The sequence below is a fragment of the Apus apus genome, chromosome 2, assembly GCF_020740795.1.
Source record: "Apus apus isolate bApuApu2 chromosome 2, bApuApu2.pri.cur, whole genome shotgun sequence".
Classification (NCBI taxonomy): Eukaryota; Metazoa; Chordata; class Aves; order Apodiformes; family Apodidae; genus Apus; species Apus apus.
In genome coordinates, this window is record NC_067283.1 from 143,250,482 (window position 1) to 143,267,467 (window position 16,986).

Genomic DNA, 16,986 nt, shown 5'->3' on the forward strand with positions numbered 1-16,986 from the left:
GGTTTTCCTGTTCCTGTTGCACCTTTAGCTCATCTAAGCTGCAAGTCGTTGCTAGAGAGGAAATGATTCACACCGTGATGGGCTTCACCTCGTGTGAAGAGCTGCTGATGTGGGAGCAGATGGGGAGAGGCTGTGATGCCCAAGTACATCACATCAAAATGCAGCCCAAACATATCTTAACATATGTTCGAAGTACAACAACCAGCACAACCATCCACACAATATTAAACAGATAAATTGTTTGAGTAGCAAAATAAGTATATGTGTATTACAAAATACCTCAGTCTATCATCTTCCCATTCTACAAATACTTTGTTATAACAAAAACTACAGGATTCAACAGCAGGTATATTAATATAAAAGTATTTATTAACTTTCATGAAACAGAATATGGCTTTAAAAAAAATCCTCTTGGGGCCCTGTTGATCTCTCTCGTCATGTCATCCTCTTAAAAAACTAACTCTCTCTCACCTTAAGAAGGAGAATCACTCTTTCAAAGGAATTTGGGAAAATTAAAAAAAAAAATTCAACCAAATACAACCATCTTCTAGAAAGCCAAATGACAAGCGAACTTGGGGCAACAGAAGTGAATCAGTGCATGGAAATAAAACCCCTGCCTCTACATAAACAAAACACATAAAAAGTGACAGATTATTTAGCTCTAAAAACTTAAGTTTAAAAAAATAAATGCTGGTTGTAAATAGTACACTGCATAAAACACAGCTAAAAAATTAAAATGTATCCATCATTTAAAGCCTCAGACCTACTGATGTATTTCTCCTGTGGATTCATGAACTGATTGTACAGGATGCTTCCAAAAAAAACACCCCTTGGCAGGAAGAAATACATATTTTTCAATCTTTTAATTTTTAAGCTTTTCAAAAATATTTTTTCCACTTTTAGCAAAGCCATCTTTCAAAAGCATATTCCAATGTCAAGCCTGAAGAAAAAAATTCTGCCTCCGTCAAAATAATTTGCAAACTTTATTAGGTTTTTAAAAGCCTGATTACAGGGAAAAACATGCAATAAGGATTTTGCTAAAATTCCAAAAACATAGTTGCAGAATGTCATTATATTCAAAGGGTCATGTCCATAATAAATACCTGCAGCTTAAAAGCAGCTTGGAATTTTTAAAGAGTTTTAGTATCTGAAAAAGGCAAATGTCCTATATATCCGGTTCTTAAAATTCTGACATTACGTTGCAATGGTTAAAGCAAGAAACAGCTCAATTGAAGACTACAGAAAATCCCTTTCTTCTCAGGAGGTCTACACTTGGTTATACAATACTATGGAAACAGCGCTTCACCAAAGGTCTGGCAATTGGCTTCTGCTTAAAACATACTCTGCCTCATAACATTCTTCAAAGGATTAAAACATAAGTGATTCTGGCAGTACACATGGTCAGCATGATGTGCAGGGGGTTGCCAGTGGACATGGGGCCCTTACATAAAGGGCTGTTTTCTTTGTTTAAAATGGAAAAAAAGAGTGGGAGGTGTGGAGAACAGTGAAATACAAAATGACTCAGAATCATAAAACATATTTTTTGAATCAGATTATTTCAACAACCGCATATGCAAATAGAAGGCTTCACCCGCAGGCGGTGGCAGAGCTTCTGAATTGCTAAGGCAATTCACATGTTCTTATTTCCATAAAAAAGGATAGAAGCTATAGTTATATACATCCTTCCAAGCATTCAGACAATATTGCAAGTTCAGCTCCAGAGAAACCGTCGATATTAGTCTGAAAGTGACGGGGAACGGATTGATCGTGCACTGGCTGGACTGTTAGAGAAAGCAAAGGGATCCTTTTCCTTTTCTTTACTATCATGTTTATGTTTATGCTTATGCTTATGTTTGTGTTTTTTCTTCTTTTTCTTGTGCTCGTGGTGGTGATGGTGATGATGATCACTATGTTTCGAGGAGTTTGATTCTTTACTAAACACCGAGAGTGGAGCTGCTGAGACAGGGTGCATGTTCATCTCTCCTGAAGATTGTTCTTTTCCTAAAAAAAATGGACATGGTGGGATTAATAAATGTTTTAACTTGCATTGTTTTCAAACATCATCCTGAAGTATTAAATAAAACTTAAATTAACATTGAAACATGCAAATACAGAATTTGTTACTGTTCTTGTAGGTGGTTGTTTTTTTTCAGAAAAGGCTCTGAACAGGTCATTAATGTTTCCACACTACTGGCAATTTTTCCAGAGGTATTACTTCCTACCTCTGATGTATAAATGGAGCCCAGACAACTAGGAATTGTAAAGAGCTAAGAAACTGCAAGTTATACTGGCTTCCAGAATTCATTTATAAACAGAGTAAGAAGGTCACTATACTACGAATAATGAAAATATAACTGCTTATGACAAGTGTGATATGAAGCGCAGGCCTGGCATTCATTAAATCACCCTTTTGGGATGTGGACTTCTTTCAGTCACAAGCTAAAGCTCCCTGTAAGAACATACAAACATTTTGATACTGAACAGAAAAGTTATCTTGCTTTTTCCAAAAATGCTAAAATTTCTTTAGGCAAAAATGGAATAAAATAATTCACATTGCGAGAACATGCTTTAACTACTAGACAAATGTAGAAAAGCATTATTGGGCAGGGAAAAACCTGATGAAATTTAACAAGGGCAAGTGTAGAGTTTTGCATTTGGGGAAGAAAAATGTCATGCACCAGTACAGGTTGGGGGCTGACCTGCTGGAGAGCAGTGTGGGTGAAAGGGATCTGGGGGTCCTGGTAGACAGGAGGATGACCATGAGCCAGCAATGTGCCCTTGTGGCTAAGAAGGCCAATGGCATCCTGGGGTGTACTGACCAGTAGGTCAAGAGAGGTTCTCCTCCCCCTCTATTCTGCATTGGTGAGGCCGCATCTGGAGTATTGTGTCCAGTTCTGGGCCCCTCAGTTCAAGAAGGACAGGGAACTGCTGGAAAGAGTCCAGCGCAGAGCCACAAAGATGATTAAGGGAGTGGAACATCTCCCTTATGAGGAAAGGCTGAGAGAGCTGGGTCTCTTTAGTTTGGAGAAAAGGAGACTGAGGGGTGACCTCATCAATGTTTACAAATACGTAAAGGGTGAGTGTCAAGAAGATGGAGTCAAGCTTTTTTCAGTGATGACCAGTGATAGGACAAGGAGTAATGGATACAAATTGGAGCATAGGAGGTTTAAGGTGAATATCAGAAAAAAATTTTTTACTGTGAGAGTGACAGAGCACTGGAACAGGCTGCCCAGAGAGGTTGTGGAGTCTACTTCTCTGGAGACATTCAAAACCTGCCTGGACGCCTTCCTGTGTGATGTACTCTAGGTGACCCTGCTCTGGCGGGGGGGTTGGACTAGATGATCTTTCGAGGTCCCTTCCAACCCCTATGATTCTATGATTCTATGAAATGTTTGAAGGCAACTAATCCTTGAAGTTTTACTTAAAATGGATTTTGTTCACAGATGCTTTAAATGTGGGGTTTTTTTCCCCCTCCAGTTTTTGGTGAAAATATCTGTGATAAATAACAAAGAATTACATGATATACTTTGTCATGATCTTCTTCTGTATACTTGAAAATGGATTTTGTTTCCAGTACATCTTATTGATTTTTCATTTCATTTTGTATCTTTAAAGGCAAGAATTATTTGTGTGTTAATGGTTTCTGGAAGTCTGAAGAGACAGCTCCTTGTAGTGTGACAAACAAGCTTTGAGAAACATTTCCATACAATCCTTCTAGCCCTGCCTGAAAGATGAAGAACTGATTCAATCAAGCAGATATATAGGAAAGCTTCTAGCTGTTCTGGTTTTTGTTTTGAAATATGGCTAGAAAAAACAAAATCTACATCTGAAAATTGAGTTTAGAAGTCAGAATAGAACACAAAACATTTTTACAGTAAGGGTAAGCAATGACTTACTATGGGACATGGTGGAACCTATTCCTTAGTGATGCTTAGTGATACAGCACAAGTGATTTATTTCTAGAAATATGTTTGGGCTCAATCATAAGATATTTTTTAATATTGTTAAGTGGAGCAGTTCTTGACAATGGAGAGAGCATGCAGTACACTGTGCTGGATGCAAAAAGGTACAAGACTGCTTAACAATTTAAACTACTTCTAATTATATTTCACTTAAGGAACTCCTACTTGTACCTAAACCTATTCCTGTAACTGGGGCTTATTCCTCTAAAGCTCTAAAGCTTTTAGACAAGAACATTTTCTTTAGAAGCTGCAAGCATGCAAAACCAGCCATTAAACAGACGACAGAACATCAGAAAAAGGGGCAGATGTGACAGGAGTTAAAGGTGAACTGTAGTAACACAGAAATAAAGGTTGTGGCAAAAGCCTGAATAAGACCCATCAATAGCTGTCCATAAAAGATGTACAGACTATTACCTGAATTATGGAACACATTCTCACATGTTCTCAAACTAAAGGCACATGATACATTAAAATATAAAAGGTAAACTAAAATCAACTTCCAAGAAAACAAAAAACCCACATACATGACACAAATCCTTAAAACTTCACAGCTTAAATAGTTCAAAATTGTGAAGTTATTTTTATATGGAAGTCTGTAAGTCTAGACACTACATTTGTAACAGCAATTTGTAAACCCAAAGCTACGCCTGTGAGCTTTAAAAATGTTAACCCAGTATAACTGGTATAAATAAATGGGCTTAAGTCTGCAGGGATGATGTGGCAGTAGTGCCAAGTGCCAGTGAAGACCAAGGATGCAGACAAACAGACCCTCTTGACTCTGCTGCACTATGTGCCACCCATGCAAATTTCCTGCTGTTTACTGAACTACTTGCTAAGGCAACAGTCTGCATTATCACTTTACTTATTTCAGGTAGGTTATTAAAAAAATGTATTATTTAAAGCAGTTAAATTAACCGGCTGGAGCAAGTTAGGGAGCAAACACAAGAGTAGCTTAAGGCAATGGGACTGAAAGGGTGGTGATGAGCACCTGGAGACTGGAAAAGGCAGAAAGAAGGGGAGAAATAGGATCCAAAAGCAACTCTAGGTCTAATGACTCTTAAAGAGACACAGAGGTCAGGTACAGCTATAATCTTACCTCTTTTTAAATGCAAAAATAACACTATCCAGAAAATTTCCTCCTACTGTTAAAGACTGTTTTGAAATCAGGAATCAAACATATTCATCCTGACCAATGTCTCAGAAAGGATACACACAGACTATTGAACTCAATAGTCTGTAAAACGGACAGATCTGTAAAAGCTCTATAAAATGTTTTAAAGATTTGCACCCATAAAATTCACCGTTAAACTTGCAAAACACTTTTTCTTCATTTTAATTTCTTTTTAATTAATATCTACTTAAACCCATGCCAGGAACCTGCAAAACTAGGAAAGTAAGGCTAAATAGGAATTGCTTTGTAGGGCATTATTATCATCCTTATATCACCAGGGGTAGCAGGAATGCTGCAAGGAGGCAACTCCCTCTTCCTGCAGGGAACCCACTGCCTTGTGGCAGAGGGAGCAGGACTTGAACCTGGGTTTCTCAAATCACAGAAACACACAGCAAGTGGAGGGTCAGCCCAGGAGCTCACTTCTGAAGTGGTGCATTTTCTTCCAAGGAATGCTGCTCACGTGCATGTGTCTATCCACTTGGATCTCTTTCTGTTTGGGATGTGGAAATTCCAATGTCGTTACTGGCTTTGCGATGTTCTGGCTAGCTGGGGAGGTGTTTTAGAGTTGGACAGGATTACCATCCCACGGGTGAAAGATCAGAAATTTTGTACATACCTTGTCACAGGTACCAATACAAATGCTGTAGATACCATGACAGAATAAAATATGGAAACACAGATCTTGTACTTCAGTCTTCAAATGAAAGGTGTTTACATCTTTATAAGCCCTAAGGCAATATCTTCTGTCATAATAAAAATTGATGTGAGGTAATTAGAACATCCTGTTCACCAATTACCTAGGGTAAGTACCTGGGCACTGTGTTTTATTTATTTTACTCTTATTTTGTTATCAAACCTCTACCATTTGGGAACAAGTAACCTGAGATTTTAACATGCCAACAAGCTTTCCTAAGATCTTCCATGTGGTCCTTCCTATATTCCTGATTTTGTGTGAAGAGGGTGGGACACCACAGTCTTAACAGTCTCTGTCTCTTTGCATGTACAATCTATTTAAAACAGCTGCCGTATTTAGAGCTTTTCCAAATTGACACCTGTTAAAAATTACCCATTTGCACCCTGATTTATTCAAACATCAGAGAGGAAGAATCCAACTTCCCAAATCACACCAAATGGTAAGGCCCGTGTGTTTCAGTTGACAACAGGTGGGTGCTCCAGAACTCACACCAGTAACCTCAGAAAGAAAGGGGCATCAACACAAGCATGTGATAACTCACTCTCTTTGCCTAGCAGTTGAACTGCTAGGCAAGTGTTTTCTCTAAAGAGAGAACACTAAAAAAGCTGAAAAGATCTTGAAAACTCTTCTGAAAATGACCTTAGTTTCCCTTATTTCTACTTTTATTTTTTTAGTATTACCCTGGAAACACCCAAGAACTACTCTTTCTTAATTTAATGCTGTGTTTATGCATCTGTTGAACCATCACCAAAGCACATATAGAAAGTTATCAAACATATATAATTACAAGCTTCCAGAATGCAAAGGTCTCGCCATTTGTATTAAGAAGCATAATTTTCAAATGACATATCTCTGAAGAAAAGTTACCAGTCTTCTGTCTAGTAAAGTGTTCTCTTAACAACCACATGACAAAATTTAACATTTGTGTGTGAGAAGTAAAGGTCTAGTAAAAAACACCCATCCAAAAGTTTTCTGAAGATGTGTTAAATGAATCAGTTAATTTGGCTCCAACATAAAAATTTTAACTACTTCCAATTTACAGATTCACTTAATTTTTTTTCAGTGGGACTTATAGAGATAGGTAATTCCTTATACCAGTACCAAAGGACAGCATTTGTTAAAGTACTGTAAAGACGAGCTGGTGATTTCATTAAAATATACTTTAAACTGGTAATTGTTTCATTAATTTCCTTATCTGACTTTTATTTAACAACTATATTGCTTTGTCCTTTCATTAAATAATAGCTCAACTGTAGTATCATATTTACTACATTTACTTTAATATTCTAGAAAAATTCTGGAATATTCCCAACTCTAAAGAAAAAGAACATTTCAATCAACAAGTCAATTCAGAACACTTTGTGCCTCTAACGATTTCAGTACTTCACTTGAAAACTTAGTTTCTAGCCTTACTCATCTTCTAGGTTTGAGAGTGACCAGCTCTTGTGTCAGAGACAGTCACAGCTACAATATTATGTTGTTTTTATTAAATCATGTAGTTGACACACTGCAGCCACACACTGATGCAATTCTCATTTATGTTGTCACTTTATCTGCAGGGCATATGCTTCTATTGAAGCTGCTTTCAAGCACTTTGGGACAAAGCATTTGAAAACACCCTTCCTTGTGAAATGTACAATTAACCACATACTATTTCAGATGCAAAATTATTTGTAGAACCTTAGAGCTTAAAAATTACCAGTTTAGAGGCAGTTGTATTTTAAGAAAAAAAAATCAACACATAAGTAACAGATAATATCAAACAGATATTATATTAATATTATCTGTTATTAAAGGGTAGCAGAACAGTTGTAACAGCTTTTTCCTCCTTAAAAATCCATCATTGTCAGTGCTGTCCTCCTACCCAAGAAAAGTTCATTTATATATGTCTGTGTGCTGATGTTTTGGTAACCCTTTTTGGCAGGGAGCCCCCAGTGGCTGAACTTTGAGATACTGGTGTTCTTAGAGTTAACTCTGGCAACTCTGCTGAGCTGCAGAGTTATACAGCCCAGACTGAATTCCTACTTGAAATGCAATGACTTACACCACAGTCTCAAATCTACTGCTGTAAATGTCCTGTTTAAAGACTACAGTAGTTTCCCTTTGCACTTTACTGCAGCATGTGCTGTATCCAGTTTCAAAACATTCCAGAAACAATTAAATCCAGCAAAATCATCAATTAAATCCAGCTAAATAATTACTTCCTGAAACTGCAGACAGTAACTGTGATAAACAAGACCGCAATCCAATCAACACCTATGAGTGTGGCCTAGGCCTTCAAAGTTTCATGTAGATCTACATGGTAAACAGAATGACCTACAAGGTCAGCAGTGGAAATTTTCAGTTTGATTAGCCTGGAAAACAGCAAATGGATTAATAGGATGGCCAAAGGATTTTTCTGATCTGAGTCTGACTGCTCAGGATGTATTCTCAAAGCCCACTGCTCCTGAACATGATCAGAAAAAGGAGATCCAGTGGACAAAGAGAACACCACCATATTTACTTTTATTTTTTCTTTTGTAGAAAACAAAGCCAAGAGAGAATCAGTTACTGCTTTTTACTAACCATCAGGATACCAAAAATAGTTGGGAAAATTCTAATTCAATGTTTATCAGTGATGATCTGTTGAGCCACAGCGATGTATATGTGCCGGGTCACACAGGCTATAACTGTCTATTTATTTTGGAAGCAGAAAAGAACAGGCCAGTCAATAACCACTGACACATACAGCAGAGCTTTTTCAAGGTTAATTTTGAAATGTTTTACTTTCAGATGAGTGAAATATTAAAGTAAATAGTGTAGCTTAAGCAATATTTCCCTGAAGTCACCTTACAGTATGAAATGAGTTTAAATCTACTGCTTCCACAAAATCTGATCTTGAAATTATTTTAAGATAAGAGTAGGAAGCATTACTAATATTCTTGATGATTTAGCAGCAAATAAAAACCTGTTCTTGCATTAGAAATGTGACCTTGCACAGTTTTAGAGGGTCAAAGGAGGCTACCATGACTCTAGTCCTTATAGTGCAACCAACACAACCACATTCTTCAGACAGCTCACAGCTGATGTTTTGTTTGTTTAAATAGCTTCTTGAAAAATGCTTAGAATCCCTTATAACTATCAGAGTTTACAGTTCGATTATTGTACACAGGAGGCTTAAGTAGGATTTTAAACATTTTCTATATGAACAACTACAAAAGGTGCTGTAATTATAGTACTGAAACCTGTAATACTGCAAGAATTGTACTACAAGACTTCTTTTATTGCCCTCGCAGCATCTCAACTCTAACCTTTCGTATCCATGAGCAGAAGCATACAGGAAAAAAAAGCTTTTAACAGAAAACAATATTTTCCTGGCTTTATGTGGGTTACATCAACTTGAACAAATCCAAATCATCATTCAGGGTGGTGTGGGGAGTGTATAAAAAAATAAATAAATACATAGATATGGCAGGATTTAGACTCAACATGAACTTCCTCCTGGCAGCTGCTGTTCGCAGGCTGTGTTTGGCTGATGACCTAACACTTCATGTGACATCTGGGGACATAACCCACAGCTGTGAGAGGAAAACTGAGTATGGACTCAGAGCTTGCTGCCTTCCAAGTAAGACTCACAGAACTGAGGCAGACACAAGGTCTCACAGATTTACTAACAAGACACTGAGACCACTTCAGAACTTTTTGTCCATATATTTCACAATAACCACTCACTGAAATGTACCAATTCTCTGTCATGGCTGCAAAAATCCGAAGGCCCTGAGGAAATACAATCTGCAATTCTTTTGTAAAATAGAACACTTCAATGTGTGAACAATTCTATTTACGTATGCTTTTATTTTTTCCCCATCTGTTTGGCATTTCTTCTCAGAAGTATGCCACTGAACTGTCTTTATTTACTCTGCCTGAAAATCATGCATCTCTGGTTCTAAGAAAAATTCTATGTTCTATGAATAAGAAACAGGTGAAATTTTAGAAGCAAAGAATATCTGAAGTGGAACTGTTTCTAACCACACAAACCAAAGAAAATGAAATTAATCTAAAGTGTTTCAAAACAATGCTTTTCAAAGGCTTATTATTTAAAATTAATTCTGTGGAAAAAAACAACAGCATTTGTGTCATTTAATACCTACAAAAGAAAATGCATTTCAGTGTGTCAGATGCCTAAATGGCAGAGGTGAGAAAGGCATTCAGTACACAAGTAAAACACTAAGTAGCTTTTCTCTCCTGTAGGTGTACAAAAGCAGCAGTCAACTAACCATTACTCCAATTGTGATCACACTTTACCCTTTCTGAACTCTAGTGCAAGCTTAATATGCAACAGTCCTGGAGCAGAGAGCTGGCATTCAGAGGGTCCCCCAAGTCCTATTTGTGAAGTATTTGGCAGAGTTTTGTTTATGACTTTATATTCCGTAGAGTGTGTAAATTGAGTAAAAAACTTTGTTGCAAAACATCATGTAAGAGTTATAAATAATAATCCTCAGTGGATCAGCTTCACACTTGCATGCCCTGTGTGCGTCATTCTTTGCCCTAACAGAAATGTGATGGTTGACTATAACACTGAGGACAAAATTCAAATCAGCTCTGAGAAATTTAACGTAAAGGCCGTGTGGAATTAGGCTCCTAAATTCCTGAGAGTGATCTATATGCAGCCTTCCTCTTTGTTCTGCTGAAATGCCTGTGATTTAGGCAAAAAGCTGTGAATTTTGCTACACTACATGTCTAATAACAAATCCATCCTGGTGAAGCTGGCTGCACAGGCACGTGTCATTAACCAAAGGCCATCTGGAATCCAGAAACTAGACCTCCCTGTGTTTTATGTCCCTGTATGAACTTAATTTGTTAGCTGAGCAATGACAGCAGTTACCTTTTTTAAAAAAAAACAACAAAACCCCTTAGTGACTAGAGCATCTGCCAAGGAAGTAAAAACCTAAGTCCAGGCCCTAAGGGAGTATAAGCCTACAACTTCCACACCCCCAGCCAGCACTAAGGCACAGGCCTCAGCAGGATACTCAAAGTAGGAACATCCACCAGCCCTTCTCTTAAACAGGGCCACTAAATGGCCAGGTCACAGGGAAAGCAGATGAGGTCACCTGTCAGAGTAGCTCAGACAATCAAGACTGAATTAATGTTCCAGATCCTGCTGCTAAGGCAAGAGGATAATTACCCTGAATCCTACTTCCAAGGCCAAATACTTCACTTCTAAACATTGCAGTACTGCAACCTTAAAACCTTGTTTTGGATGTGCACTGAAGATCTCTCAAACTGCTTGTTACACAGCCATACTACCTCAGCTTGGCCCCACTGGCACATTCTGGAACTAAACTTAAAAATGTGGTTAAAATATTTTGACAAAATGAGACTAACCACAGAATTTCTTCGCTAGTGACAGATAAGTAAGGAGGGTAGAAGTTGATCAGCGAAGTTCAGCCTCCCTTACAGTTTTTAAGAAATACTGTTCTTTAAGAAATAATTTTGCCAAATCTTTTATGAAAACAATACTAAGAGAAGTTGTAAAAGAAGTGCTTGAAATGAAACCATTTTACTCATAGACATAATCTTTCCAACTTTGAAAAGTGCTTTTAAGTACCTTTGAGGCTTGCATGTTTTTTAACTACCAATGTCAAGTTATAAATAATTAAGAACAGAGACTTTTTCTTTTCCTGAATAGTCTTGTTATTTTTTAAAAGTTAGTCTTCAAAATTACTATTTTTAAAATTACAACTATGGCAAAATAAGTTTTATCTAATTACTTTATGTTATTTTATACCTTCCTTATCTTTTCATTTTTATAAGCATGATACATACTTGCCTTACTTAGATAATACAAATGTACACAGTTATCTATAAATACATTGGAAGCTTAAGAAATGTTCTTATGCACCCTTTACATACATCCTTGAATTTAGTTAATGTTTAACACTTACCAGCATTGTATGTATGGGAATAACCAGAACAACAAGAAAAAATAAACCCCCAACTGAAATGGTTGCAAAATTCATACCATCATTTTGCCAAAAATTTACTCATACCTGGAGTGGATGGTCTCTCCAACATATTCAAATGATGGTAAATAAAGGCTTGACTGTCATGAACTGTGTCCATATCAATTTCCTCCTCTTCTTGAGAGTTTGAGAACTAAGATATCAGGGAAAAAAAAATAAGCAGATGCTAATAATTCATAGGAATATCACTAGACAGAACTTAAAATATTTTGGCTTTGAGGTAAACTGGGGGTGAGAGGGAAAGGAATTGATATCTACCACTGCAAAGGAATAAAAGTTCAATAAAATTAAAAAGGGTCATTGTCTTGTCTTCTTTCTAATTTATCATGAAGCTGTGTGAACAAGAGCTTTAACTGTCAACTTCAGTTCTTGTCAGCCAATAAAGAATCTGATGGGAAATGATTTTGCCAAAGTAAGCGTAGTAACAACTGCATACACACACACAACATGTCTTGTTTGAACACAGCTTTAAGGGAAGTCAGCAGAAGCCACTGCTGTTATTCTGAATACCCTACATATTGTGCAAGTTGAATTTCCATTTCTTACTCTGATTTTGAGTTTGACTTTACTGTCTTCATTCTTCTCTAGTATTTGCCCTGGCTCCAATGGAGACCCGAGTGGCATATCAGCCTTCCTCTTCACCCCCTGCTGATGACCAGAAATGCTGGATGCTGTTTCCTTAATAAGATGATCATCCTCCTGAAGCAGCATTAAAAGACCAAAATTAGAAGATAGCAAGAGCCATGTTTCAGCCTAAAAGAGACCTGATCACTGAAAACACTTCTGAGTAAAGTGGGTGATTTGAACAAAGTTTTCCCTGTAGTTCTGGCAAAAAAGTATTTTCTAAAACCCTGTATGGATTTGTGCCAACCTCTCCTACAAACATAGTTTCTCTTTACTTCTATCCCTGCTCCCTCTGCATATCTATCATTGGCATCTTTTCTGTCCCTTCTCACAATCATGGTACTGTTGGTGCGCAACAACATTTGCTGCCTCTGAATAGCCTTTCTATAAATCTGTGCCTTTCAGACACTCCTCAGTCCAAATCTCAGTCGAAAAACTGAGATAGCCTCTGATCTACACGTGGGATTTAGCTGTACCTTCTTTTAAAGCTAATGCTTACTTTGTTGAATACAAGCCTAATAAGTACTTACTGGGGTTTTTTAATATATTTTCAAATATTTATTAAAAAGAGTTAAACTGTTGTAAATTACTGCTTAAATTATATTAAAAAAAACAAGGCCAAAGAAGTATAAAAATAGGACAGTCTACTGAGTTACACATATAGTCACTAAAACAGGAGACAGGTGATCTAACAAGTCCATTGCACAAAATCTAAAAGGAAAAATAAAAGTACCTACAGAAGCAAACAACTAAAAGCCCACTAAAAACTAGATAAAAGCCATATCATAGACTCTCAAGACCATATGCTGCTCCACTGAACTGCTCTTCCTCTGTCTTACAAAGGGCATTCCAGCCCCACAAATTCTTACCCTGAACAATTCAAATTCAGGGTTTATGCTCTCAGAATATATAGTCTGTTTTAATGAATCTAGTTAATCTAATGTATTCCATCACTTCTTAATTACTTTTTCCCCCTCAAATACACATATCCCTTTTTTCATCCCTATTATTTAACTCAACACATGGCCAAATCCAGAGGCAGCCTTTCTTTGAATTACTGGTTTGTTTTTTTCACAAGGAAAATCAGCTTCCTGAATTTTGGAGGTTACAGTGAAAATGGTAACTTTAACAAAGTAAGGGCTATCAGAATGGAGATAAGAGATAAGAGAAGATATGAGGGATGAAGTGTGAACTGAGGCTTATACCAATGCTGTATTTTCAGATTAGTGTAAGCCAGTAATGCTGCTAACAGCAGCAGCCTCCTCTCCTTCCTCACACATTTCTGTTCTGGGCTGCCTCAAACATATGTATAACTACATGATGAACTCAACCAGGAAGCTGATGCAGCAGTAAATATCTGTTCATAAAAAAGGCATATTTCAACCAGACCGTCCCCTGATCCAGCTCACTATGCAGCAACAACTGTGTTAGCACAAGTGAAAGTATAGGAGAAAGAAGAGATACGAGGAAATTTTTTTATTAAGATAGTCTGGCTGCTAAAAAGTTTGGATGTTCACTGAACTAGTCTAAAGATCTGCCAACAAAACATCTCCTGTTATTTAATTCTCATGTCTATATACAGCAAATTAGGACTTACTACATGTTCTGTAAATATTCAGGATAGCTCTAATGATACTTGACTCCATCATAACTTTCTCCCTCTACTGGAAACAGCCTGCAATACTGTAATAATTTGCACTCTCAGTACACTTCTGAGTAAAAATTATTTTGAAATTAACTATGGGATTAATAAAGTAACAGTACACCATTCCATTGAAAAGGGTGAAAGAGTTTCAAACAGGCTAACTACAAACCAGAACACTACATCTTCATGTTCTCTTTTAGGATTTATTCCCAAGCAGTTTCAAACAGAGTTTTTGAAACCATTGAGAAAACTATTAATTATTTCCATGTTTGTTGAGTTTTTTCCCCCATAATTAAATATGTCCAACAAAATTACTTAGTCTTGCAGCAGTGGCAGCTATTCTTAAGAAAAGTATGATATGAACAGCTTGTCAAGAACCATTTTCTAACTACACAAGGCCTCCAAAGACAGAAAGGTATCAAACCTCACTATTGTGATTTTTCAGAAGTTGTTACAAATCCTTCAGAGCACAGCGCTAAGTGATCAGATTCAAGGGTTCAATGGAGATGTGTCAAAGTTCCAACTTTCACATCTCAAAGTTGTTTAAAAAGAAACGTATCTATGTATTTTAAGTTGTAATAAATGTACTCATAAAAGGTTTTGTTTTAGAAAACTGCGTAACTTGTCTATAAGCGATATTCTTAGCCTAATGAAAATGTTTTCATCACAGCATCAAACATTTCTGTGAACCACTTCATTTCTCATAAGCAATACAGAAAAAGTGAAGTTTCATAAAGAACAGGAGTGATGAGACCAGAAAAAAACAAGTTAAAAGCTTGCTTATGCTATGCAAAATAGTTTTTAAAAGTTATGGTTTATAGCAGGTTTTCAAGTGGAGAAATGAAGAGTAACATGGTATAAAGGCAGCTTAGGTAAAGCATGAGAAGCTTGCACATGATACATAAATCAGCAACCAATGCAAAGACTCAGAGCCAGCTGAATGGGATGTATGCAGATGGTTTGTGCTTACGGTGTTCTGAAATCCTACTAACTGTCCGTGATTGTTAGTACTGTTCACAGGTTCCTGATTAGTTACAACTGATTCAGGGATAATCGTTGGGTTAAGCACAGCCTTCTTTTCTTTCAGATTAAGAACAAGTCCAAGCTCTGGTAACGGTAAGCAAGAAGGTCTGCTGAGGCCAAAAAGTGTGAAATAGAGGTCCACAGCACCACATCGTAATCTCCAGTCATGAGAAGTTCCTAAAATCCAAAAGAGTTTACTGTTAACACAGAAACAGAATCTTCTCACCCACCAAAAAAAGAGAACAGTTTAAGTGATCTAGATCCATCAGAGTATGGCATCTTCTGTGCTTAAGATATACATCATTATTCCTGCCTCTTACTGACTCAAAGTAACCTGCCACATCCTGTTTTAAAGGAAGGCTTGAAGTTGTTTCGGTTGTTAAGCTGGACATGTTTAGCAGTACAAGGCTAGGAAACTAAGCATTATGACAACATAATGAAAAAGGAAAATACTCACACCCATATGCTTTTATTTTTGAAGTTTTATTTGTAGTATTGGACAATTAAATAGAACACTTTGTTACCAAACTGGCTTCCCATATCTGGATTTGGTCACACTTCCTATGTATTCCATGAAACATAGTAGAAGTATGACTGAGATCTGTACCCTCTGGAAACCACATTGACAGAGAACACAAACCAGCAATGCATAAACTTGCTTTCTGATGTCACTACTATGTAATGCACTCCCCTGGATACTCAATACTTCAATTGAATTCATACTGGAGATATGTACTCTTACAGCACAAAGCAATGCTTCATTGATTTTGTTTTCCACTGCAAACTGTGTACTGCTTTTCTATCTTCATACACAAATGGCCAAAGCACGTTTGGCACCAATCACAGCACAAAGCCATCCAACATCTGGTGCAAGGCTGCAAACACAGTGATTCTGGTGTTAACTCAGACCAGCTCTTGACTGATTGCAGGTTTATTGAACATATTGTTCTACAGCAGGAATAGAACTGTATCTAGTAAACAAGACACAGATGTGCCAATTGCCATGTTAATGTGGCTGTGCAAGACTTAGCACAAAATAAAATTATAAGATCTATCCCAGCAAATGCTAAGTTTCACGGGGCTAAATAGTGTTTTCAGAAAACTTCACTGTACCTAACACCCAGTTACAAGTAACACGTGAGTTTTATGAACAGCTGGGTAAGGAATAAAGAATATGAATATTAATCTGGACATCTCTAACATGAAAATATTCTTCAGAGAACAGTAATTAACAAATGCTAATTTTAAAACTATTCTAATATTTTAAAAATAAATAATTTACTCAGCTTCTTAAACTAGTACATCTTCAAATGATATGATGAATTCCCATTCAGTATCTCTTCCAGTGAAACAGCTAAACTTATATATAATTGGTCACTGAATTTCTCTGCAATCTTTGGAACTTGTAAGCATTACCAATTTAATGCAGCTTAACACAGAAGAAAAAAGGAAAAGATTACATCTATCAACCAGAGTCTGTTTTCTATTGCATGAGATTATGTTAAATGAAAGAAACTCATTATTCTAGAATCATGCAGCTTTAAACCTGGCTACTAACTTGTCTCACATTAACAAACATTTTTTCAAGGCACCCTGGGATGCTACAGTTATCCCTTACAGAAAATAAATGAAAACATTATGTCATCTCTATGTGTAGAAACTGAAGTACTTAAAGCTCCATGAATCATAATAAGAATGTATACCCTATTTGTTACTTGCAAAAAGTGGTAATGGTTGAAAGTAACACTGAACACACTTTTCTCAAGAAAAAGGAAAAACAAACTCTCTGATGAGAACATCAAAACTGTTTATTTTCTATGCCTGACACTTGGCAAATCCTACAAAACTGTACTACTGGTAGTCTC

The 16,986-nt window shown here is 36.8% G+C and overlaps 1 protein-coding gene across 2 annotated transcripts in view; it reads right to left on the bottom strand.

Moving 5' to 3' along the window:
• Positions 1-347: 347 nt before the first annotated feature.
• Positions 348-16,986, bottom strand: part of TAF2 (TATA-box binding protein associated factor 2) — a 58,470-nt gene continuing 41,831 nt past the window's right edge. Inside the window, exons 23-26 of one of the 2 annotated variants that reach the window (XM_051609603.1) lie at positions 15,069-15,298; positions 12,376-12,528; positions 11,857-11,962; positions 348-2,001 (exon numbers count right to left, since the gene is read on the bottom strand). In XM_051609603.1, the coding sequence (XP_051465563.1) occupies positions 1,736-2,001; positions 11,857-11,962; positions 12,376-12,528; positions 15,069-15,298 (755 nt within the window). In that variant the 3' untranslated portion in view covers positions 348-1,735. The remainder of the gene's footprint in view (positions 2,002-11,856; positions 11,963-12,375; positions 12,529-15,068; positions 15,299-16,986) is intronic. The other variant, XM_051609604.1, reaches the window with a different exon arrangement.